This window comes from Diadema setosum, chromosome 5 (genome assembly GCF_964275005.1).
Source record: "Diadema setosum chromosome 5, eeDiaSeto1, whole genome shotgun sequence".
NCBI lineage: Eukaryota > Metazoa > Echinodermata > Echinoidea > Diadematoida > Diadematidae > Diadema > Diadema setosum.
The window spans coordinates 18,168,349-18,196,252 of NC_092689.1; the positions used below are offsets into that span (position 1 = coordinate 18,168,349).

General features: G+C 37.3%; 1 protein-coding gene across 1 annotated transcript in view; it reads right to left on the reverse strand.

The window, feature by feature from the left end:
- The window catches only part of LOC140229165 (diacylglycerol kinase zeta-like), a 295,749-nt gene extending 276,338 nt beyond the window's left edge, over positions 1–19,411 (reverse strand). The window contains exon 1 of the mRNA XM_072309430.1: positions 18,772–19,411. Within this exon, the coding sequence (XP_072165531.1) occupies positions 18,772–19,298 (527 nt within the window). The 5' untranslated portion in view covers positions 19,299–19,411. The remainder of the gene's footprint in view (positions 1–18,771) is intronic.
- Between the last annotated feature and the right edge of the window lie 8,493 nt (positions 19,412–27,904).

Genomic DNA, 27,904 nt, shown 5'->3' on the forward strand with positions numbered 1-27,904 from the left:
TTTTCTAAAATAACATTGTCCATACACGACATCACAAAATGTTGTAGTCTTCTCATCCAGCTATGGCGGCGTCAAAACTTAAAAGATTCATAACTTTGAAATAGATTGTGTGATTTTCCTCAAACTTTAACTGATATGTGCAACTAATGTTGCTGCATTCACTTATAATAAATCAATATATATTATATATATGGATTTCATTCCCTTTAACCCTCTGAAGCTCATCACATGAAAATCTCACTGACATTGTACAAAACCAAGTACTGTAAAAGTGGATATTTTCGCGCAACTAATTTTTTGCGCTTGGCCGGGTAAGTTTTCAATTCCGCGGAATCAAGACATCACGCGCAGTAATATGGCAAGCAAAAATATTTGCGTGCTTCCGATTGCGCGAAATGCGCAAAAATTTCAACATCGCGAAAATTTCCACTTTTACTGTACCCAACGATACTGAAAGAATTAAGTTGTTGATCTGGACAGAGGGTCTTTTTAAACAAGAAAAAAAAAAGACTAGACTCGGAATTTGTCAAGACTGACAAATTAGGTGATCCGATTTTTTTTTTTAATCAATGATTCGAGTCCTGATCGCAATAGGCATGACCATATAGGTTTTATCTGTGTTTAGAGACATTGGCCGTGTGATATTTGGATTCTCATTTAGAAAAGAGAGTCAGGTCTACCATCTTTGGTACCAAATTCGGTATAAACCAGGGAGGTACCTCCCTGGTATAAACTATAACGAAGATACAGAATGAAGTACATTTGACCATTGACCCAACTTTGCACAGCCAAGATGGCATCTGAGCAAAAAGTGGTTATTTTGTGAAATGATCCTTGTAACATGGTCTTTACGTGTGCAAAATATGGGAAAGATAGGACATGTATTCACCAAGATACAGGTTGAAACATTTATGACCTTTGACCCTAATTTACATACCCAAGATGGTGTCTGATCAAGTAGTTGTTATTTTATGAAATAATGTACGTGACATGAACTAAACATGTGCAAAATATGGGCGTGATAGGGGCTGTTTTTCTTGAGTTATTGCAAAGAAAGTTGTAGAAAGAAAGAAATATCTCAATACATCGAAGATAAGTTTGATTTCAACCAAGTTTTTTGACGTGATCTCGGCGTCGTATGAAAAAATGGAGGGTATAGTCACGATAGGCCAAAGTCTGAGCTACAACATATTAAAATCTGGGAGAAATTCACAGAAGAGTAAGTGAGCTAGTGTTCGATAAAGACCGTCATATCAATTTTCATTTCCAGAAAAATTCCCTCCCATAGAGATAACACGTAAACTGGTTAAATTTGACAAGGTTACATTATATCTATTTTCACGAGGTGAAGACATCATCCGATTAAAACTTTGATTGAACAAAACTTAGAGTATTACATTGGCTACAACATACTAAAATCTGGAAGAAATTCACCGAAGGGTAATTGAGTTAGTTGTCGATAAAGACAATCATGTTAATTTTCACATCTAGAAAAATTCCCTCCCATAGAGATAACACATCATAATGAAGATAAAGAAAGAAGTACATATGACCTTTGACCCTACTTTGCACAGACAAGATGGCGTCTGAGCAAAAAGTGGTTATTTTGTGAAATGATTCTTGTAACATGGTCTTTACGTATGCAAAATATGGGAAAGATAAGACATGTATTCACCAAGATACAGGATGAAACATTTTTGACCTTTGACCCTAATTTACATACCCAAGAAGGTGCCCGATCAAGTAGTTGTTATTTTATGAAATAATGTACGTGACATAAACTAAACATGTGCAAAATATTGGGCTGATAGAGCTTGTTTTTCTTGAGTTATTGCAAAGAAAGTTGCAGAAAGACAGGAATATGAAAATACATGGAAGATAAGCTTTAATTTCAACCAAGTTTTTGGACATGATGGCGACTCCGTATGAAAAAACGAAGGGCACATTCACGATAGCCCAAAGTCTCAGCTACAACATACTAAAATATGGGAGAAATTCACCGAAGCATAAGTGAGCTAGTGCTCGATAAAGATAGTCATGTCAGTTTTCATTTCCAGAAAAACTGCACTCCCATAGAGATAACACGTAAACTGGTCAAATTTGACAAGATTACTTTCAATCCATTTTTACGAGATGATGCCGTCATCCAATCAAAATGTTGTTATTATATTACTGAAAGAGCATTTAATAAGCTACAACATACTGAAATCTAGGTGAAAATTGGCAAAGGATTAGTGAGATACACTCGAATGAACTTAAAATTTGATGACGTCATTTTGAAAATTTACTTTTATTACTTTATTAAGAAATTTGATATCTTTTAATCATTTTTTCAGCATCGTCAACCCATGAAATGACATGTACAACTCATCAGCTTTCAGAATATGTAAAGAAAATGGGGGGTCACCGTCCATCCTGACGAGTAAAATCGGATTTGAAATTGGCGGTTTTTTGGCATTGTTGGACTGTATATCGCCATTGACGCGCGCGCGGAATTTCAACTTTGACGGGTCTGTATGACGTCATATTGAGTCAGATTGACTTGAAACTTGGTAGAAATATTCCTTGACATTTCAGGCATCCGATAAGTGTGAAAAAACGGGAAATTTCTATTGCATATGAGCTGTGCGTGCGTATATATGCGCGCGCGTACGCGTTCGTCCAATTTTTTCAATTTTTCAAAAAATGCTCCAAATGGTCTGAAACGTGTGCAAAAAAATTTTGAGCTCGATTTGAGCATACAAATATTTCGACGCGCGCGTACGCGCACGTTTTAAGAGAAAATATGAATTTTGAGAATATGAGTAGAATCCGCATAACTTGAAATATATGTGACGTAAATTTCATTGAAAAACTCCATTCCATTAATGAGATATGAATGAAAATGTGTTTTCATATAATGACGTCATAGTGACGTCACGGTCGACTGATCACTATGATTTTATTTGACCCGTCGTCTTTGGGACATGATACATATATGGTATAATTTTGACATTGATAGGAAGAATACTTTCTGAGCTAATCGATACACAAAATTTGTCCAGAAATAAAGAAAGAAGAAGAAGAACCAACAAAGAATCCGTACAGATACAGAAGGTGATCCGAGAGGATACTCGGATCACCTAATTATATGAAAATCGGATATGAAGCAGATTACAACAATTTAGTGTTGTTGTTATGATTCAAAAGGCTGCAAGTGTATGACTGCAAACCTAGACCAAAACTAAAAATAAACAAACACACCACCAAAGAGCCTAAGCACTTGTGAACACAAGATAATAATAATCTTTATTTTTCAAAAAGTAACTCAGTGGAGCAAACTAGCCTATTGTAAAACTTTGCATCATTTTCGGCTTACTGACCTACGAACTCAACTCCAGGCGTAACGGACTGTCCTTGATGGTGACCCAGTTTCCTATGCTGTATACGTCATCGCTCCTGACTGCATAACCCCTCAGCTTCCTGGCAGTTTTTGACTGTGAGACAGGGTGTCATCTAGAACTAGAACACTCTGGGAAATTTCTACACCACAATCCCTCCTCCAGAGGGCAGATGGGAAATCCACAGCATCCATACATTTCCTTTCAGTTTTGGTATTCTGCTGTTGGGAATTGTTTCACTATCCTTTACCATACCTGGAAGATTAGGTATTTTTTGTTGGTTTATTGCAAGTCAGGACTTGACCTTCTTTGATCTGAATAATTGTATGTCACTGAGGAAACCCAAAATATTATGTCATCATTGTTTGTTCTTATCTTAATATCTTTACTGCATCAGAGATCTCCTTGGTGTTAGTTTTGTTCAGTAATATGTTATATTGTCCACAAGGAGACTGCACAATACAAGCTTGGCTTTATAGCACATCTCCCCCATATCCAGCAATTAAATTTCAATTTAATATCATCAGAAAGTGAAGCATAGTATTGTTTGATTCACAATATTTTTCTTTGTTAATTGCATTGTAATGATACTGTTTTATTTTGTGTAGAAATGTTTTGTATTGCTGGAAATGAAATAAAACGAAACAAATGGAATGGAAAATGAATCTTGCAGAGTCAATGTGCTGTCCCCTTGAAATTAGTGACCAACTCCAGCAAGCCCTATGAGAGTCCTTCACACTTTGTATCAGAATCAATCTTCTTCTGTTTGTTTTACTCAGGAATTTCTTGATTAATCAATAATTAAGAATAAGTAATCATTCTGTTTGAATTATTCAAGAATAATCTTATATCATAATTTGCCTCTCACACACTTCTCAGAATGTCCAAACTTTACTATGCCTACCTTGTGGGTCATCAAAACCCTGGTCCACCTTGGTTTCTCACTGATATTCTGCAAATCATGGTAATTGGATTCATAATTAAAACTTTCTTCCCTGTCAAGTAAATGTTCCCCAGTTTGAATCAAATGCTGCACAGCTTTCTCATACAGTACCAGTTGAAACAACATTAAGTCTGCTTCTGTTGTAATATTACATTCACCTCCTGATTTGTTCCTATGATTTTGAAAGAGATATGCTTTTAATTCATGACATTATTTTTCATTTTAAAAAAAAATGAATATATAAATGTGCATCATATATCCTTTACTAAAACATGATATCTATGACAATATGCTATGAAACAGTGTAGCGTGTCCACCTTGGAAGCAGATTAACATTGAATATCAACTTGGTCTTTAATCTGTGTAGAGTGGTCTCACCATAAAATCCAAGCAATTTCACACCTCCTCCATAAAAGTGCTCATAAAGAAACTAAAAGTGAAACTCAATTTTCACTAGAAGAGAAGACACGCAGGGTATAGATGGCTACAAGTCTGTGCTTCATGTGGCTTGTAATTTTTTTTTTTTTTTAATGAAAGTAAATTGCAATTAAACCAGACAAAGGAAGATGAATTCCTCAGCACGGTATTATTCAAAACTGAAATCTGTTGACAATATTTGATACAAAATGGGTCATGAACATTTCAGAATGACTTCAGTTTCTGTTTTGGGAGAAATTTGTGATCTTTGGCAGATTTTCAAGAATAAAATGTCACAAGGAATTTTTATGGGGAGAAGACAAAGGAAACTCACAAGTAAAGTTTGACTGTATCACCTTTGTCAACATTAAATAAAGAGACAGCTATTTTTGGCAATGACAATGGCGAGAAGGTTAAAGAATCATTCATATCTACCAGTGATGTACAAAATCAATGGTGTACATTTTTATTTGTAAATTATACATCGATATAAATGTGGCAGTGACTCTTTATGGAGTTCAGCAGTTTTTGGAACCACCCATTGTGTAAAAATGCTTTGACAAAAAGTTCAAGAATAATTTAGCGCATCACATCGTCAAACACTTCTAACATTTCTTGAACACATGTACACATACTTTCTCCGAAAAGTATAAAACATACCGTAAGGGAACAAATAATATCTACACCAGAGTCTGGTCAAGGAGACTACCAAATGGTGTACTGATAAAACAGTGGGTGGAAGAAGAATGTGCAACGGGGAAATCAAGACACTGGGAGTTCATGTGTCACTGTGCTAGTAGAGCTCAGTACTGCTCTACGTGGGTACAAAATATACAGCTGTATGGTTCGTACACACACATATATTTCATGCCAGAGTAAGCCATGATAATATATTTCCATGTCCATCGTGATTTTGGTATCCTAAAATAGAATTTCCCCACAATACCCTCTTGTTTGTTTACACTAAATGATAATAAATGAAGCAGTGTCCCATCCCCTCCACTCAACCAATTTGACAGTTATAAAAGTATGCAACACAGTTCTAGCAAGCACCCACAGATTTTAGTTGACATCACATATACTCGATATAGTAGTTCTATAGACTGCATTAGGCCAGCAGGACTGAACAAAGGCAATGCATACTTTGCTGTGGAACAAATTGAAAACAAAGGATGTTTTGTCATCATCAAAACTAAACTAATCACATCATAACACAGCACTCTTTTTTTTTTAAATGACAATATAAAATCAGTCTATGAATATGCAAATTCTTATTATAAGAATGTAACATGGGTAATTGTCACAGAGGTTTAGTTGGTAGCAAGCAGGAAATATCAAGTCTACACCAGGGTTTACACACAACTCTTCAGGGGGTCATTTCATGTGAAAGAACACTCTCCTACTGAACACGTGTGACTTCAGAAATTCTATGATATTCCTTTACTTCTAAAAGCAGTCCCTTCATCTGAATGACCCAAGTCCTTCATTCTTACATTCATATATCTGAACTGTAATTCTCTTCTTTTTTTTTATGGTGACCACCTCACACAAAGTGAATTTGACTGTAAGGCAGTAAACATACAGTAAGAGATCAGAATAAATCTGAAATAAACCTGGAAGAAATTGAGTATATGAATATAAGAACGACCCAAGTCCAATTTTTGGCCAAATTCAGTTTGACATGGGAAATTGTAGCTTATGCATGGACTCATCTTGTGTATAAATGATAAATCCTAATTACCCCCGGAAGTGCCTGAAATAAATGAGTTAAATCTTATATGAATGTAAGAATGAAGGACTTGGGTCATTCTTACATTCATATTATAGCGCCCTCTCTCGTCCTTCTCTCATCTCTATTGACCGATTCTGTGACGCGCTATGTGTATTTTTGGCATGGGCGCAGCCATAGTGGGTGTATCAGCCGACCCCCCCTCTGCACTCCCCCACCCCTCTCCCTACATTAGCACGCGCGCAGAATGAAAAACTGCTTTAGCCAATAGGCGTCTCGTACTGAGTGCGCGAATGCTTGCTTAGTGCACGAACCTTTGTTACAAGTGCGTGATAAACATGTTGCCCGGGGGTGGGGGAGAGCAGGGGGGGTCGGCTGATACACCCACTATGGCTGCGCCCTGTGCCGTAAAATGTCTGCTGCCCTCAACGAACCCGAATCGGTCAATAGCAGAATATCATGTATATGAATCAAAGAACGACCCAAGTCCATCACACAAAATGGCCTCTCCACAATTAATGTTAATGTTAATTGTCATAATAATATATGTTCTAATTTGTATGCATATACAATGTTGCCTTCCCATCACAGTTAAATATAATATCATTGGACAAACAAAAAAGATATGAAGTTTTTTTTAGTTTACCCGAAATGGTCTTCCATGGACTTGGGTCGTTCTTATATTCATATACTCAATTAACTATTTCATGTAGCCATTCTCTTTGGTAGGATACAGAAATATACCATATCATATGCCAATTAATGTACATACAAATACTCACCTGTAGGTTTTTAAACGATGGTATTTATAATGTACATAACCATCATTACCACCTTGCATCATATCTAACAGATCCTAGAGCATTACACATGAAATGGAGCAAGTTATACTGCAAAAGTAGAAATTTTCACGGTGTTGAAATCTTTGCACATTTCGTGCTCCTAGAAGCTAGCATGGAAATAAATGCATGTGATATTTTTGCTTGTTCCTACAGTATGTGTACAACTAGAAAATGCCTTGATTCTGCGGAATCAAAAACACACAAAATTCATTTTACCCAGCCCAGCGGGGTAAAATTCATTTTACCCAGCCCAGCGGGGAAAAAAAAAAATTGCTCATGCATAAATATTCACCATTGCAGTATCACATTTTCTCCAAATAAATGTTCTAGCACTCTGCTCAAAATATATACAATGAGCATCCTGTTTTTACAAACAGTTCCAAGACAGAGGAAGTGATTTCTGTCCTGGAAAATGACACTTAAAACAAAATTTGAGTTTCTTTCCTCTCTGTGTTTTCAACTATATACAAACGAAATGAGCAATGAGAATCATGCAGGCAAAAAAAAAAAAAAAAAGCACTGTCATGTTGCCAAGGTAAATATTTTGAGATGCCCTAAAACTAGTAATAGGACTCAGTGGATTTGGTTATGATTTCTAAGTACTACTCTCAATTTGGTTCCATCCAGAACAACTTTCAATCAAAATGATATTCGATTTGGGGTAAAATATCAATCAGATTGAAAAACTCACAATCGCTCACAATTTCCTGTAGTGGTTAACAGATGATAAATCAAGGACATCGTATCACAACAATTACAAATTTATGGTTACAGGAAATGGCAGCTGGCAGATACGATGAGGAATTTCCATTTTTTTGTGTACTGTTCATTCATTGCCACTAACGTACAAATTTAAGATGAGCAGACAAAATAGAGTATAAATAATTCAGAGGTATGAGACTAACTTTCCAGTCCAGCCAGTGCTCCCATGGGTGTCTGGTTCAATTCCCTTGGGGATCATAGTCTTGCTTTTCAGACATAATGATTAAGTGTTACTGAGACGAACAGAGCATACTGAACCCATACATCCATAGATAGGCATGCTTGAAGATTGCTTTTGTACAGAGAGGGTTGTTTCGAATCACCCAATTTTAGAGTCCACCTAATCTGCCATGAACCCAATTTCAGGGTCCTGTTTCATATAATCACTTCATGATGACTGCAACTCAGAATTTCATTGCAGTCTGGCGACTTTATAAAGCCCAGAGGGCCGTATAAGCCACATCCCAATTCTGCAAATTAGAAGAGAAAAATAAAATGCAGAAGGATTTCATTCAGATCAAAACTTTCATTACTTTTCCAGAGTTTAATAATAAACTGCATTAGTATTTTTGCTAATTGTTACTTTAGTGTTGTTTCATTTTGCAGACCTACAAACCAAAATGATATGGCCTACAAACCAAAATTCAGGCTCTATGTCACAATATCAAAAAATAATTGAGCATGTCATGTGAAGAATTATTAAGCATAGCTGTGAATGAAATGTTGATATAGCTTGAGAACAAAACTTGTGTGAAAAAGAGCATGCCTGTGATTTATTGGTAGCGCTACTGCTTTACCTCTAACACTGGTGCATGCAGGGCGCAGTTTATTGTAAAAGCAGAAATATTTGTGGTGTGGAAATTTCTGCACATTTTGTGTGACATAAACTAGTGTGAAAAAAATACTGTTTTTTATTGTTGTTCTTGTTGTTGTTGTTGTTGTTGTTGGTAAGAATAGTGTGGTCTTATCGCCGGTGAATATGGTAGCATCTATTTAAAGTAGTGCAAATTACAATTATATTGGAAATCTATCTATGAAACAGCGCTTGGGGTCAGGCAATTGTAAATGGTTATTGTGAAGTTCATTTGAAAGAAGCCTTAAAACACAAGGAAATATTCTCTTTTTGACTGAAGATGCTGTCATACACTTGTGATCCATAACCACTACCTATAAACATTAAACTTATGATAATTCCAAACTCAAGAATACCTCTGAGTTTTAAGATTTGTTTCACCTTTACAATTCATATATTTTTACCAGATTCTATCAAGCTGATACAGTATATGGATTAACTTTTACAAGAAAAGCAAATCAATGCCACTGCACATCACAGGTCCTAATTAAGTCAAATTCTGCATAATAGTTTTATATACACATAATGTAAGGAAAAATCCTGAAGTCTAGGTGGTGAAAGTTGGGGCAGTATGTTACAGCTACTCTACCCAAATTGATGTCATCTTAGGCCTCAAACCTCAAAATAAAATGGTCCTGTTCAAGCCATAATTTGTCAAATGAATGGTAACAAAATCAACTGCTAAAACTTATGAAAGACAAGCACTAGTTAGCTGTCATTGACGATTGGTGAGAGTGAATCATTTGCCAAATCCATCCCATTTGGAGACTAGCTACTGTACAAGTATGTTTTTCTTCAAAATTTATCTTTAGGGACTTTTATTTAGTTCAGCATTATAGATTCACAGTCCACACATTCGACCATGTCTGATTGGGGAAATCTCAGACCTCTGACCTTTTCTGTCACAACATGTGAACACAATGGATTTTCTCATATATGCAGAAATATATTGGATCTTTCCAGTTGTGTTTTATACCTCGTATTCTAAACCACGTTTACCACTTTTGTTTTCATTGAATCTCGAACGGAATGGCAGGCAACATTACCTTAATAATTCCAACCATTTTTTTTTTCTGTACTTGTCTTGAAATTACAAAATTGTATTATGGTTCACAGTTTGTTTTTCATTGCATTGTTGTATCATTATAATGTGTATTTAAATGTTGTAATCATATGCGTTGGAAATGAAATAAAACGAAACGAAAAACATACATGATAAAAGTTCAGTATCTGAGAGAACCATCATCATGGATTCTAGTGCTTGCTTACGAGGAAGTCTGCGAGAATGTCAGTTGGCACATCTCAAACTTCACGAAACAAACATCATGAGCTGTCAGTAAAGCTACTCCTGCATTCATATTTTGTTTCCCTCATTGCGAGAGAAGTCAAGGATGCAATATCGGGTCAAGTGCTTGCCTGTCACTCCCGCCGCAACTCTGGAGCAGGAGCCCACTCCAGATTAAGAGAGGGGGAAAGAAACAGAAGCAAAAAAGGTACAGAGAATCAAAGGAGAACATAAGGGGGAGCTGGTAAAATACCTTGCTACACAAGCCTGACTTGAATATGAAATATCATATCATACAGCAAAGCAAATTCAGCACAGAGAATGCGGGGGGGGGGGGTCCAGGAGATGAGCATGTGCACAATACAAGACAGCACATGTAAGAGAGATTCGCGCCTTCACCAAAGATAACTGAATTGATATGAATGCAATTACTTTATTCATTCTTTAGTTTTATGATTATGATTATAATGAACATTATGATGACCATTTTCACTATCACTATCATCATCATCTTAACATCGTTAGCATTTTTTATAATATTTAGTTCTTAGAAATGCATACTACAATAAGATAGCCTCTACATAGTATGTGTCTATATTAAAACAAAAAATCTTACAAAAAATTCACTATTCATAATTATATTATCGCTCAACAATTGTATATATGTACACATTATCAATTTTCTGTCATTATTATTGTCATTACTGTGATTACAACATGCAATTTCAACATTCTCTTATCTCGGTATAATAGTGCAATATCAGAATCAAAAGATTATTAGACACTACAAACGAGCTGCATCACATCAAAAACCGAAATCAGCAAGCAGGGCCATATAAATACTCTTGCAAGCTCGCTCGGATTCCCCATGTGGTTTCCTCGGCTGGTATAGACATGAGGTCATATGTTATTGCCATTACAAACGCGGGGTATGCCAGCATCAATACACCACTACTCAAAAGATTGTCTCTTGGAATGTCTTTCTAATCTACATGTTGTTTGTTGATTGCGAAGGAGTGCTTTAAAGGTGCCACTTACTTCCTTCGCCAGTAAATAAAGGGGGAAACCGTAGACGATTCGGATGAGGTTTGGATCTGGTTTATTGCCGTGGCCGAGACAACTACGGCAGGCCAATTGTGCACAAACGCAGATTACTCCATACACTGTATATAACACAACCAATACTGGCGTGACTTCTTCTTTCTTCCTCTGTTCTCTGACAGCTTAATCATTACTTTCCATTAGCAATCAATCATATGTTTATACAACCTCAAAACTTGCCTCTATTACAAACACTCTGAAAAAACTGAAACTAATCACCAAGTAAAACCACAACTGAACAGTTAACATATCACCCATCTCTGTGATAACAATCACTATACTGTAGTTAATAACAAAACTCTATCGCTGTCAACAAACAATTGATAACCTTATGCATAAACACATTGATCATACAGACTATCAATGTCCAACAAAAATCTTGCCCATTTCACCTCTGCATACAAGTATATCGACACACAAATGTAACTTGACTTGCTTTACGATTTTCACAAAAAAACACAAAATCATCATATTCATGTAAACTACCGGTACACTGTATTTGCACCAAACTCCACTCAATTACCAACATCATATTGTTCCTAGATTCCTGACAACAACTGAACGCAAATCACATTTCACAACAAACTCACTATTGTGTACTGTATCCCAATATCTTCTCTTCCCCCATCAATTAACTAACTACGCTAACATGACACTAGTGAAGCATAGCAAAATTGAAAAAGCCGTATACATGTATATAATCATAATCAGATACATTAAGTATACATGGTCATCTGAATAAAACATGAAATTCCTCACTAAGTTGAGCACGTGCAATGTACATGGTACTGATACAAACATAACTGGATGTGGATTATAACATAACCAGGGCAGACCTGGAAAACACTGTTTTGTTTTCATGAATCAATCCTGCTCAATAATAGTGAATAAACAATCCAGACAACCACACTATGTAAAAATACATACCGGTAAGTATGTTTACGCTGTACATATATGTGCCAATCTTATGGGAAAAATTAACAAAACTGTGCTAATAAGGGGCATGGGCATGACAACACTACAAATCTGTAATACTGTACTGGAAACATACAATGTATACAATCATAAGAGTCTAATTTACCATGGACAGTAATCAGGCAGCAGGGAAGTTTGCCACCATTTATCAACATTAGTATTAAAAAAAAATTATCATAATTTTGATCCTCCATGTTTACAAAACAACATACAATACCTGCAGTAATAAATGAGTATGTACCACATATGTATCCGAAAAAGTGAACAGACAAATACAAAAGTGTACTGTCTTTAAAAATCATATATACCAGTAGATTCCACTCATGTGTTCTATACATTAGGTCAGTAAACAATCTATGACCATCAATAAAAACAAGTGACAAATAATATAATCTTGGGCTAGCTAAATACGACATCAGCATGAGATATTTGTATGTACTTACACAGGGTGCAAAAACAAACTTATTGTGAGTCAAAATGAAACTGGTGAAATAATAATAATGAACATTAAAATAACTAGACGACTTGTGCATTGCCATACACAGTCAACGATATGTTGACATCAACCCTGACAAAAAGGTGGGTATAAAAACGTACGATACATACAGTTGATGCATGTGGAAATATGTGAATTACAAAAACACACACCTAACACTGTGCACCTTTATACACACTACAAACATGGGTACAGAATACAACTGAAATGACCAATTAACCTGGAGGAGATAGGGGCATAGGAGGACCACGGGTTATCGCTGATGGGCGGGAGGAGTCAGGGGGTGCTGAGGGATGGGGGATCCGGAGCATGCAGGGGAGTAGGACATCCATGATACCCACATCAGCGAAGCCATGGGTAGGAGCTCGGGGATCATCATATGAGTGTTCGGTGGGGATCATCTGGTAGAATGCACGCGAGACTCCATCATCGGGAGAGGGGGAGGGATCTCCTTTGGACCACAAACAGGACAGGCACAGGCCGTTGTGCCATGGTGGAGCCTTCCAGGTCGGGTGTGTGTCATGATTGGCGAGGCCAACGTCATCCATAGGGAGGTGGAGGCGAACAGCATCGTTGTAGGCAGGAAAACCCTCTGGGTGGATCTTGGGGACCACGCTAAAGACTATCATGAACTGGTGTTCACTGTCTGGCGGTGTGTACGAGGGAGAGGCATCAGCAGGAGTGAGGTAGTTGCCAGGAGGAGAACCTGTAGAAGATGGTATTTCACCCTGCACTGGCTGATGGTTGAATGCTGCGGTTGTCTCCTCCACACAGGTAGAACCATGGCTAGCACGATGTCGATCCATGCCAAATACACGCATGTCAATATGGGTTGACACCTTGGGTAGAGGGACATGGTCTGTGACAGGAAGAGCGTCCTCACCTGTCTGACTGGGAAGAAACTTGGAGAAACCTTGAGGTAAGGTAGCTACCACAAACTGGTACTGTTCATTGAGACTTTGAGGATCATTGTAGGTATTATACCAATTGTCAATGGGCGTGTATTGACCTTGGTTGTTAGACTGTGGGTGTATGTGTGAATTCACTCGTGGTTGGTGTGAAGTGTCTGTGAATGTAATGTCAATGTCAGCGTGAGGGTTTGTATTGCCCATGAAAATGTTTGTGCTAGACTCAGTGAAGGGAGTAACAGAGCTAGGCTCAGTGAAGGGAGGAACAGAGCTAGGCTCAGTGAAGGGAGGCACAGAGATAGGCTCAGTGAAGGGAGGAACAGAGCTGGGCTCAGTGAAGGGAGGCACAGAGATGGGCTCAGTGAAGGGAGGAACAGAGCTGGGCTCAGTGAAGGGAGGAACAGAGCTGGGCTCAGTGGAGGGAGTAACAGAGCTTGGCTCAGTGGAAGGAATGGCCATATTGGGACTCTCAACACCACAGACTTCAATGCCAACCACACCTGCAGGAACAAAAGTCCATGAATCACTGTCAGAATTTGTCCCATATTTCTGTTCACACTCAAACCAATCACCTTTGAACACAGCAGTGATCTCACTCTGTCCATCATCATAATTCAGTAACACACACTCTATTACTTCATCTTCCGTATTCCCCATCTCACATTCAAACCCTGGATCCTGCACTTTTGCCTCTTTCACCATTAAGCCTACACCAACACCTTCTGGCTGCATGTTGTGTGAATTACACTCTGCTTCAGCATCCTCTGTATTTTCCATCTCACACTCAAACTCATTGTGATCATGCGCATGTATCTCTTTCTCCATTACACTGACATGAACGGCTTGTGTGTGATGAGTGTTATGTGAATCATAGCCAGCGGATCGATCGCTGATACTGTAAGTGTACATAGTATCATCTCCAAACATAATCTGACCTTTCGAGGGACGAACAGCAATATCATTTTGCTCCATGAAATCTGCACCTGCGAGCACATCGACGCCGTCATTCATCACATGATCATCCACAACGAAACCGTTAAACATCAGGTCACACTCATTGTGGTATAATGTACACGAAACAATACCAACAATATCAAGCTCTGGGAGATCACCTGAGTGACCAAGGGGTACATCAATGTAATCCTCATATCCAGACCCATCGACAAGGATTTCTAAACCAAGCATATCAGCTGCAGTTTCACTGATCAGACTACAGACAGAGCCACTTCGAACTTCAACCTGTATGACCTGATTATCATTCCCTTGCCCTGTAGCAGGGAAGTGTGGAGGTTCACGTTTTGTCGCGTCTGACAACGCGGAATGCTGGCCAAGGCCAACCTGCTGGCCCGCGGGACACCCCCGCTTGGGTGCCTCAGCGGCCGGGGCTGCGCGTCGCTGCATCGACGGGGAGCCGGTGGACTCGGCCACGGCGGCGCATCGCTTTGTTGATGCAACGTGCATATCACTACATGGGACTACACACTATAAATCGCCCAAATACTATATACGTCACCCGAATTATCAATGTAAATTACAACAGAACGCCTACTCCTGCGTATATCAGGCGAGATGTTCCTTTCTCTTGGACTAGGGTAGAGCAAATTAGTGGCGTTAAATTCGCATCCAGCTGCCACCACGCCAGTAAATAAAGGGGGAAACCGTAGACGATTCGGATGAGGTTTGGATCTGGTTTATTGCCGTGGCCGAGACAACTACGGCAGGCCAATTGTGCACAAACGCAGATTACTCCATACACTGTATATAACACAACCAATACTGGCGCTTGAGTGTACCCTTAGAATTTTGAAGAAAAGACAAGAAGTATTGATAGACAAACAATTCTATTGTGTTATAGAGAGGTATATATTTTATTGGCATTTTGTTGATGAAAGGAAAGAAAAATTCATTTTCAAAATTCACACATGTGGAAAGAATTGAGAAGTCCATAAAAGTTTAGTAAGGCCAGGCACAAAGACAGCCTTGAGTGTGGATGAATCAATACAATGGTGATTTAGGGAAGCCTCAGCATAGTCTTTTTTCAACAACTGATACTAAACTTGCAATAAACAAATTCTTAGTTGTATATTATCTCTTTTTAATGCAGTTCAAACAAAGCCTGATTTACAGAAGGCCATGCAAGAAAGTTCCATTCATGTGTTTATTATAGCATTGCTATTGTTCTCAGAATATTCTCTAGTGTGACTGCATAAGGATGTTGAAAACTTCTGAATAAAACATTCAACCTGGGTACTAATATGTTTTGCTGAAAAACATGTTGTACATTATTCCAACAAATTACTGATAAGATCATCAAACCAATTTAAAAGTTAATCTCAGGGACTTTTTTTTCTCTCTCTCTCTCAGTCTTTCAGTATGATTCACTGTCTGTTGGACTATTTGAAATAAATTGCCAAAGTTCCACCATTAAGTTCCCCAGCACCTTGATTAATATATACACCAGATCAGCACTTAAGATGTACATTTAGATAAGCTGAACAGAGTGGTCAGTCAACAGTGAAGTCACAGAGTAAACTGATTTGTCCAGACTCAGAGTCTTCATCCCAGGAGATGCCCTTTGACCCCTCTTTTTGTCAAGAACTTGTGTCTATATGTAAATGAACAGGATCCTATTTTTGGTCAGTTTGTGTGCATCATTCACCAAGTACCATGAAACATTCACTTTTATGCAGTGCACAAGATGCGTACTTGAAATGACATGAGAGTTACAGTGGGGCACTAAGTTTGCCCATGACTTTTTTTTTTTCAGCTTCATTTTCTAGTGAAGTGAAACAACTTCATCAACTGTGTCACATAACTTGCATTTCTAAAAGTTTGTTTACAAGTATAAATTTGTTTTAGTCTGTTTTGTTTGACTGAGCCTTTAAGAAAAGGAGCAAATGTCACCCTGAAAAAGGATCATTCATTTCCACCCTATATATCTCTTCAGCTCGAGCAGGTAAACATTTTGCTTCAAGTACAGTACGCCTTTGGGTGAAGCATCTGGATAGTAGAATTACAAGGGTATACTAATATCACAAACGCTTTTAATGCTGATTCAAAATCAGAAGATCAATGTAGACATCAATATTGATACAGTTGATATTGTACTACAGTGTCTGTCAATTTTATATTACTCATCTTATGAACACTATATAACACTCCACAAAAAGTTATCTTTTACGCAGTGCAAAATCGCATTATAAATCCAGACATGATTTTCAGAATGGAATTATCAACATCTTTCACATCTTATTCATGCACCACTATATTCATACCTACAATTCACCATAAACATTCGTACCAAGCATGGGCAACAAAGAGAAAATGGCAAATGGGGCTCAAATTTCCTATTGTACAGTAACAGGTCAAATGTGAACATTTCAAACAATTTGAGTGGTAAAATCTTGTGATAAATCTGCATTTTCTAATAAATCTCAGGTAAAATATGCATTTCTAAGTAGCATTTCTACATTTTTGTGTAGCATTTTGATGATTTCAGCCCATACAACACTCAGTAAGATAGGTCTGCGAAGTCCCATGCATATTGACATTGTACTATAGTGTACTTCACTTACGTACTAGTGATGATAATGATGATATTAGATATAGTGATATATGATAATGATATAGTATAATAACTATATCATTGTAAGTTATCATAATTATCAGTAAGATTATCAGCATTACATTGTTTTATAAAATTGACATCATTAACATTATAATAAGAATAGTAGAAGCCCTAGTACTACAGTAAGACTGAAATGAGGTCATTTAAATATTGCAATAAATCTGGTACCCATGAAATTCAACCTGTGTAAGAGCTAGATGCACTGAAATTGCACACCATTATAAAGTTTAATGAGGTTCTGCAATGGAAGCCGATAGGTGTACAATTACAGAGCTCTATCTTGACGTTTGCAAAACATGCAGCCAACAGACATGACTTATAGCACACAGAGTGTACATGTTTTGATAGACCTAAAATAATTGGTCATTTCAAGGAACTAAGCTGGAAAGTTAGACTTGCGCAAGCTAATCCTGGGTCAACCCAAGGACAATCAAGTTTTCAGTCATGGATGTCTGAGGAAGTTTTATACATTTTATTCTCAATCACATTCAAACAGTGAAGTGCAAGGAGTTTCATTCTACTATCAATGTTCATATATTATTTTCAATGTTTCTCCCCTAAATACCATAGGACAAAGATACCAAGAAGTGATAACTGCAGTCTATAATGTTCGGAACAACTGTATTCTAGCTGGTATGTGTTTGTTTGTTGTTTACCATTTTCTTCTCTGCTGTCATGTTTGAACATGTGTGTGTGTGTGTGTGTGTGTGTATGTGTATATATATATATATTATATATATATATATATATATATATATATATATATACATATATATAGGCCTATATATGAAGTGTTTGTTCGCAAAAACCCATAAGTCCATATTTGCCAAATGGAGATATTTGCGATAAAAGGTCAAGAAAAATAAAGAAACTAATAAGAATTTTTTTGCTTCTTTTGACCATAACTTCAAAAATGTACCTTTATATGTAGTGACCAATATCTCATTTAAAAGGTATTATTTTGTATTTCATGACAGAGACTGTGCTTCAAAATCTTCAAAAATGGACTGATCGGTTTTTGCAAACAAACTCTTCACATATAATATGTAATAATAATATATATATATATAATATATATATATATATATATATATATATATATATATATATATATATATATTATATATATATTATATATATTCATTTTTTGAAGTGCCATGAGCACCAAGAGGTGGACCTGTGTGCTATACAAGTAGCCACTATTATTATTATCATTATCATTATTAACTATATCAAAGTGACTGTAGGCCTACAGGTAAAACAAGGAGGTAACCTCAATGGGTGCAATATCAAAAAGGCATTTTTTTCTGTGTATTTATACACACAAAAACTTTAAAAGCCCATCTACAGGCAAGACTTGCATCGCGTAGGTCACCCAGGGACCTCTCTGGGTCACCACTTTTTCGATGCATTGGGCTGCACTCCTACTACCTCAAACTTTTCTCCACTCACCTGTAACTTGTCTGCTTCTTGATGGTGAAGTGAGCAAAGCGATCGAGGGCCAACGTGTTGGTGAAGCGAAAATCTATGGTTTCCCCCGATCCATCGGCTTCGTCCCCACCTCCCTGTTCGGGCGCACCACCGGAGGACGTACCCTCGCCCCCAGTGGAGGGCGCGGTAGCGGCACTCGCCGATGCGTTGGCGTCCGCCACAACGGCGAGAATTTGTTGGATCTCCTCCGAGGGCTGGTCTCCTACTAGAATAGGACCAGGACCAGAAACAACAGGGGTGTCGGGAGATAAAGGCATCGGTATTCCATTAAGGCTTGGGATTTCTTCTCCTCCTCCAACATTCACTTCGGGTATTTGGTCGTCTGTCGAAGTAGCAGCAGCGGTGGCCGAAGCACCTGAACAGGCAGAATCTTCGCTGATAGCGGGAAAGGACTTCACCGCTGGGCCAGCGGAGTTGGGCGCCGAGTACGCCACAGCCTCGCCTGTTTCGGCCGAAGCCGCTGGAAGCGACTTTCGTCTCTCTTCCATGATGAATAGTCAAAATAAACTCGTCAATAATACTCCTCCTGCCAAGGCATCTAATAAATGGCACGATCCTTCGATATTCCAAAAGGCATAGGAACTTCGTAAATCCACCAAAGAGAAGCTTTTGGAAGTACTGTACGCCGATGAGCGTGATACACAAGCATTTCGTACAGACAGACTCTCGGCTCAGGGTACTCACGCGTGCACACACGGCATGCGGTGAGCGAGTACATGACACGGCGGCTGAAAGGGGGACGGGCAGGTTTTTGTTTACATGGTTGGCCTCAGTTTATTCTTCCACAGTGGTCTTCATTCGCCTTACCTCAGTACAAGGTGATAGGAGCACCAGTCCCTGTGGCTCTTTTCTTTTCTGGTGATAGAGGGCGCCTGGCACTACGGCATCTCCTCAGCTTTCGATGTACTGAGTACGGTATGCCTACATGTTGTTTGATTTTCCCGACAAAAAACAAAAAACAAAATTAATGCTACATTGATAAAATCACAAATGCAGTCAATTGGACGTAACATGAGATCACAAATAAAACAATATCACAACTCGTTGTAGTTCATTCTTTAGCTATGGTTGACAAGAGTCATACCTGGATATTTGATAAGATTGATAAAACCAGGGTCTATTCATAAACTAAAATTGATGTACGATAATGGTATGAAACAATAAGGAAACCACTAACAAACAAACAAACAAACAAACAAACAAAAAGTAATTTAAAATTTACGTCACCCCAGATTATTCACACAAATTCAAATATTGTATGGGGAAATTGTAGTATTACTAAACTGAATTCATTGTATTTACTCCAAAAGCGTGCTATTCGTATTATTACTAATTCCACATATTTATCTCATACAGATCCTTTATTTCATCGTTTGCATACTTTGAAGCTTCAGGACATCCACATCTTACAAACAGGTATATTTATGTACAAGTATGCAACAAATCAACTTCCCTCTTTATTTCATAATATTTTTCACTTAAATTCGAATATACACACATATCCAACTCGCCGTTCGACAGATTTTCACCTTGTAAACCCCAAAACTATTTTAGCTCAGAAATCAATTAGACATTACGGTCCCGATGTCTGGAATAACCTACCTGATCAATTAAAGCAGTGTACTTCACTGTTTTCCTTTAAAGCTCATTTAAAAAAGTATTTATTATTGAAATATGTTTCCAGTTAGTAGTCTTTGATCAATGTATTTTTTCTTTTTTTTTTTTGAAGTCTCAGTCAGCCCTGATCCATGCAAAGTGGTTTTTTTTCATTCCCTCCCGTTCCTTTCGTTGATAATGATATTGCATACATTCATTAAAGCGTATACCTTACCCCCAAAATAGGCATGCTACAGCCTTTATTCTCTCTTGCACTGTCACCTGCACACACGAGGCACTGTCACTCGCACACACCTACACTTTTATTGTCTACTATACCATGCAGCAGTCAATGGTGCTGCGTGCTGTTTTTTTCCTTTCTTGTTCTAAAGCGCCAAGTCACTATTTTTCTTTTCTGTTTTTTTTTTCTGTAGCAAAATGTGTTTTGTGTATTAAGATTAAGAGTTTTATGAGTACATTTTGGTGTTGTATTACATTGGTATCACATATTCAGATAGGGCCTCATCCACGTCAAGCTCTGCTTATGATGACGGTCCCCTGTATTGATTTCTCCTTTGTTAATAGATACAGTATGCCTTAATATGTTATTTTGATTCATAATTATGCCACTTCAGACTGAATGTTGTTACGCAAATGATTTTTCTTTGTATTGATTTGTATGTATCTGTATCATTTTGTTTTCATTTGCAATTGTATTCGGAGAAAGAAAATGCAGAAATAAACCAAACAAACAAACAAACACATCTTGCAGTTTGAATGTTGAGACCTACAACAAACAAGAAAAATGTTCGTGTACTTATAGCTGAGTTATTAGGAAATTTTATGATAAAAAGGATAAGGTGAATTTTATACTGAATATAATATTTCATATCATAAACTTTGGGAATATCCCTTGTTATGCAACAAGTAATGTATCATTGGACAGGTTTTATTTTGTTCTATCTAATGGCGAACTTACTTTAGAATGTTTAAGAATGGCGCTTAATCCATTTTGCGGTCGCGTATTTGCGACAGACTATACTCTGATTCTTTAGACATAAACAACTAGAAAGGAAAGACAGCTATTGTGATGGAATGCAATGGTCCAAACCCTGTAATATGTATGCAATAAACCTACTAGACGTTGTCACCTTACGTCCCATTTCAAAACGTAACTCGAAAAATCGAGCAAGTCTAATAAAGGGCTATACAGTATATTGGATTTCATCAATAGCTCAAGAACATTTTTAAATCAATTCAGTTTGTTATTATCTAATATCTTTCGGTCTCAGTCCATCCATAGATACTTTGTGTAAGATTGATACTACAAAATGATGACAGATTACCCCTTCGTCTGTTCCCTCTCTCCCCTTCCCTCCCCACCCCCTCTTTCTCTCCATACTCTATACTCTCCTCCCACGTATATCCTCTTACACGGATTTTAAATAGAAGAGGGATTTGTGCCTTGACATGTTATTAAAGCTCGACAAAGAAAAAAGTTATTGTGATCTTGCAAAGTTGAAAATCCAAGTTGAATTAACTTTGATTATGATAGCAGTATTAGCTAAAGATATCAAATAATAGCGATTTGAAATGCTACATTTAGACTCAGCTTTTACTATAGGCCTAATGCGTGACTATAGAGCACTTGTGAATTATATGGCTTATATCCTACATATACGTACGGCTCGTGCACGCTGAGTACCGCTTGGCGAAAAACAAAAAGAAGCAAAATAATATCGCTTTAAAATATTATTGGTTTGCAGGTCGTTTACGCTTTTTCGTAATTCGTGTGAACATGGACGATTCAAAAACCGTCTTTTGAGAAATGTTATAAAAGGCAGCCACTTCCTTTCTGAGTCCAAATTTTCCCAAAGTAACAACAAAAAGTAAAAGAAAAAGAAATCTTCGTTTCGGGAAAGACTGTGTCGTGATGTCCGTTAAGATGAATCACGTACAAGATTAATTCCGCGGAACGGTCAAAACGTACTATAGTTCACAAACACAACAGTGGAATGTACCAGCGGGTTGCCTTGTGCTGAGATAACTGTGTTGCCTAGTTGCACTCATAATCATCCTGAACCTCCCGATTGTCCGAGTTAATTCGCCCAAGTAAATCTTTATATCTTGTGCAGTGAAATCAACGCGCATGCATATTTATAATTAGGTACACTGTAAAAAAGAGCGGTGTTAGATTTAACACCATGGGTGTTAAATCTAACACCGATCAAGTGTCAATAAAGGACTGCACCGACACGTGTAGAAAGTACGTTTTTATGGTGTCAAAAAAGTGTTCACCTGGCCCTTCCTCGTGTTAATTTGAAACTACAGATGGTGAAATTTTGACTATGCGCTTGTATTAATTCAACAATGACACTACTTGGTGTTGATTTGTTATTATTGCTGATGATAATGCCAATGGTATAACACCAGCCCAGCTTCAATAGGGGACCACATCAACTGGTGTTACTTTGGTGTTTAATGTGTTTACAACTTTTTTTTTTTTTTATAATCAAATACTTTATCGGAAAGTTCTTGTTAGTGAATTATTGAAGTTCAAATTCAAGAAAAAAAAACAACTACATCTTGTAATTACCTACCTAAAAACTAATTTTATATTTTTATTATTTTGAAGTGACACCCAAAGGTGTTAATGTAACACCACCAATGAGCACCAGAAATTTAACACTAGCTCGGTGTTTCAAATCAAAATTTAACACCCGATTTTTTGCAGTGTAATATCATAATATGGCATTTCGATTCAATTATTGGTTGTATAAATAGTGTCCTCAAACCTTTTGAGTATCACCCTATTTCCTCCCCCCCCCCCCCAAAAAAAAAAGAATCTGTAGATGTTACTCATATTGATAGACTTCTTTTTTTTTTTAAAGATAACTTTGTTATAGAAAGAGAAATCAGAACCTCATGTACTTTTACACTATACGCTCAATAAAAATGACAAAAAAGGTGTTCCCTTTGAACTCTTATAGCAGTCGCCATCACTATTGGTCTTGTTTTGTTTCGGGGTTTTTTCCCCTCTCTCTCACGTGAATTCTAGTTTTGCTTACTGTGGTAATTTTTGTTGTTGTTGAATGTTATATGGATAGATCCTGGTTGACTGTTATTCCTCAGCAATTCTTTCTCTGCGGTACCCGAGATTGCAAGAAGGTGAACCCGACCTAGTTAAAATGGATTTGCCAGACAGCGAGAACCCTGTCTCATTTGAAGCCGGTGTATGTCAGATCAACAATCTGCGGTGTCAGTATAGATTATGTTACAATGTGTTGGTCTTCAATCTGGCCTATATATCTTTGAAAGTATATTACAGAGAAAAGATATCCACAAAAGACTCAAGGAGGAAATTCAAAGGAGAACACCGCAAGTATTTTTTTTTTTTTTGCAAACAATATCTTTTGCTTAAATTTTGATTCCATCATCCATCTTGGATTACAATCAAACATTGAGTACGTGTGACCACTACTATCGACCACTAATCTCTAGATTATTATTTTAGTATGGAGGTCAGTGCTTTCGATAGGTTGGTGTCCGTTTTGACTAGGTCACATGATTTCTGTAACAGACGTCACCCTTTTATTTCTCATATGCAAATAATAAATCAAGTAGTAATTTTGGGATTTTACTTTTACTTACCTGTTTACATTCAGTAAGTATATATTCTACTATTGCAGACAAATGTTACTTATATTAGGTTATACCCTGAACATGCTGAAAGAAAAGGCGGATGGGTCTCAACGTGGTTTCTGCAACCTTTGTTTACGGTGAAATATTATATTGCCCACTGGAAGACTACAAAGAGCCCGCTATATTGGGACTGTTATAATTTTGTTTTGTGTGAAGATGTTTCGTCCTTTAACTCAGATTTTTAATGTTTTTATGAAAACGTGCATTATGTGTAAGAACGCAAGACCAGACAAGATTAAATTACTGAATCAGCTGTGCATACGACCTGGTCTATATAGTAAAGGTTCCATGCGGAGAGTTAAGTGTGTAGTGACATTTTTTTTTTCTTTTCAGACTTGTTGTACAAATCGTGAATGAAGATTCTGTCTTATTTGGCTCTCATGATTACAGACGGCATATCGATGTACTTTATCGGAACACGAATATTTAGCAATCCATCTCAAATTGAAAGTGCGGACGTTGCATTGTTGCTCACATTTTGTTCTTTTCAGCCTTGATTGATAATGGTATCATACATGCATCACGTCATGCAGCAGTCCGAAAGGTTAATATATGAAAGTGAAATTTTATGGAGATAATACTCCCCATATCGAAATTTAACAGCATTCTTTCTAGAATAACTAGGTTTTCCATCTGGATGTCATTTCACAAGAGCAAGCACTTGACTGGGTCGCTTTCAATGGTAAACATCACAATAGCACAAAAATGGTCAGTTGAAAGAAGACAACAATGGGTGAATTGATGCAAACCGATGTAAATTGTGATATCAGCCGATCTCGACTCGTTGTCTCCATGTCCAGGAATCAGTCGTGCGTGCGATTAATTTCAAACTAGGTTACCTCTTCTCCCTAGAGACCGGATGCTCAGTGTTGAACAAACTTGGGAAAGTCAATCAGGTGACTCTCAAATATGTTGCCTATTAATTTGTTGTTTGCAACTCAACGACTATGGCATAAACAAATAGGTGTGTTCGAGTTGAAAATGTCAGTGGAGTTGTATGTGAATACCTCATCTAGTTCTACAACAGGGATGCATCAAGGTTATAAACAGGTTATATACAGTTCATCGTTCCTAACATTCGCAAACTAGAAAACGAAATAAGACTTGTTATTCCGAAGGTTAGCAATATAGTATACATAAATATATGCACTATTTTTTTTTTTTTTTTGGATTAACAAACCATATTTCATTTCCGGATTAATGAAACTTCAGAAAAACAAACCTTATACAAAGTAATAACGCCTCAGCTGTTCAGATTCACGAACCCTATATATCAGTTTTCAGATTTTTGAACATCTGGGTTTGTGTGTTTTAGAATAATTAACTTTCGGAATATCACCCTAAAACATCACCCAAACGAACGAGTACTAACATTTTAGACCATCTTATAAGTATTATATATAGTCAATTAGGATATAAAGTGCACGCATTATGCCTATGTGGGGACTGTCGCCGCAGCTTTCAAAAGACCCGAACCGGGTACCACAAAGTTGAATATTCATTGTCTTTTCCCACTGCACTTGAAAGCTTAAAACATATGACAACAAGCAATGTCCACGTATATGAATTCATTTCTCCAGACGTGTGACGTGTACACGTGGTTCCACGAGCAAGCTCCTGCAGACAATAATATTGCTCTCATGAAATATCTGCACGCTAGCCCGAACATAAATTATACCTTATACAAACATAACCCTATCCCTAATCATAATCCTCACATCAAACTAAACCTAAAACCCTATAACCCTAACCCTAGTGATTACCCCAACCCTAAGTCCCTGCTAGAGAAAATAAGACCGGAGCAATTTTCATTGTCGTATGAGCAAAATGTCGTGTCACGGTGTAAGTAGGCATAAGTTCTTTGTGCCTGAAATTATATTACAAAGAGATTATACTACAAAGAAAGAGTGTGAGGGGAAATGGACGACGTTCGTTATTCCGAAAGTTTGTTATTCCGAAGGTTTGTTATTCCGAATCACAACAATTCCCTCAGAAGCGGATCTAGAGGGGGGGTTGGGGGGTTGCAACCCCCCCCCCCAAAAAAAAAAAAAAAAAAAAATCCGGGGACCATTTTTTTTTTATCTTATCTTCTTTTTTTTTTTCAAACTTGTAATTTTATTTTTTTCCTATTTATGGCAATGACCTCTATATCAAAAATAGTGGTGTTTTAGATGCAAGAAAATGCCATTTTCACACACAGATTTTCAAAAATTCTCCTTACTGTGGGACGGGGGACACCCCCCTCCCACACCCTTCACCCCCCCCCCCCCCTCGCTCGCTCCGCTCTCTCGGGCTCGGTCGCTACGCTCCCTCGCATACCGCCCAACCCCCTCCTTTATAAAAAGCTAGATCCGCCCCTGTCCCTATACCTATAATACCGACAAAAAGTATAAAGAGTTCGTTAGTGCAAACATTATTGTGGCGTTATTCCGAAGGTTCGTTAAACCGAAAATGAAATAAGGTTCGTTATTCCGAAGGTTCGTTATAATCCGAAAATGAAATAAGTTCGTTGTTTGGAAGGTTTTTTAATTCAAAAATTAAATAAGGTTCGTTAATCCGGAAATGAAAATAATAACCGGGGGGCCAAAAGCTAAAAACAGAGGTCGAGTTGCACTCTCTCTACAAACTAAGTAGACCATGCTTATTTTCAAGTTTTTATTGTAACAAACAACATTCCACTGGTCTACCTCAAAAAAATTTGTTGCGAAAGCCTCCAAATCCAAGATGGCGTCCAAGATGGCCGCCATATTTACTGAATTTGTTATATAAATGATAGAATTCGATAGAAACATTAGATTTCAACAAATGAGATGTCATATGAAAGAAAATAAAATTATCTACAAGTTGATGCCATTTTTGTGGGTTATTGTTGTAACTGGATTGAGATTTTAAGGAAAAAACACTCATTTTTTAATATTTTTCTGAAAAAAGGAAAATCATGAAAATGCTTGATTCAGCATAAATCAAAGAAAGACTGAAGGATTATCTTGAAACGTTTCAAGAATTTTGTTTGACATGTAATTAATATTTGGAGAAAATTAGAAGACAGTACCATTTTCGGTTCAGGAGTTATAATGTCTCAAACTTGAAAACTCACTACGTAAAAATGGCCACTTTAGTTGTGACCAAGACCTTGTTGGTCATAAAAAAGTCTGCGCGCGCCAAGACTACTACACGCACCACTAGCACTGGCGCTTGTAGCAGTGCCAGTGGTGCGTGTAGTAGTCTTGGCAAATGCAGACTTTTTCTTTGACAAACAAGGGTTTGTGCCTGCAAACTCACTTTTCATACCAAGTGGTAGCTCAGGTGATACTGATCGCTATTATTTCAAAGTAGATTGTTCTGAAGTAGATGAGATGAAGCAAAAAAAAAAAAAAAAACATTTCAAATAGAGGTAATAGCTTGAAACTTGGCACCAATCTTAGTGTAGATAGTTTAAGACAGAATTTAGATCAACCGCTCCAAAAAAAAAAAAAAAAAAAAAAAAAAATCAAGATGACAGCCATCAAAGTTGACATAGTGTATTGCGCCAAATTAAATGTATTATTTCGATTTTGATACAATTTTGTCTGTTGCGCTATCTTAAACCGTCTTAAGTTTTTATGGACATATTTTTAAAACCAGTGATATTCTACTCTCCGAAAAAAAAAAAAATCGAGTGGAAGTTTTTACTTTTGATGTGAGGAGTGAATAACAGAAATCGGTGAATTTAGAGTGAAATTGGAGTGACTTTTGAGTGAAAATGTTCATTTTCACTCATTTTAGAGTGACCTTAGGCAGGGCCTCACACTAACTG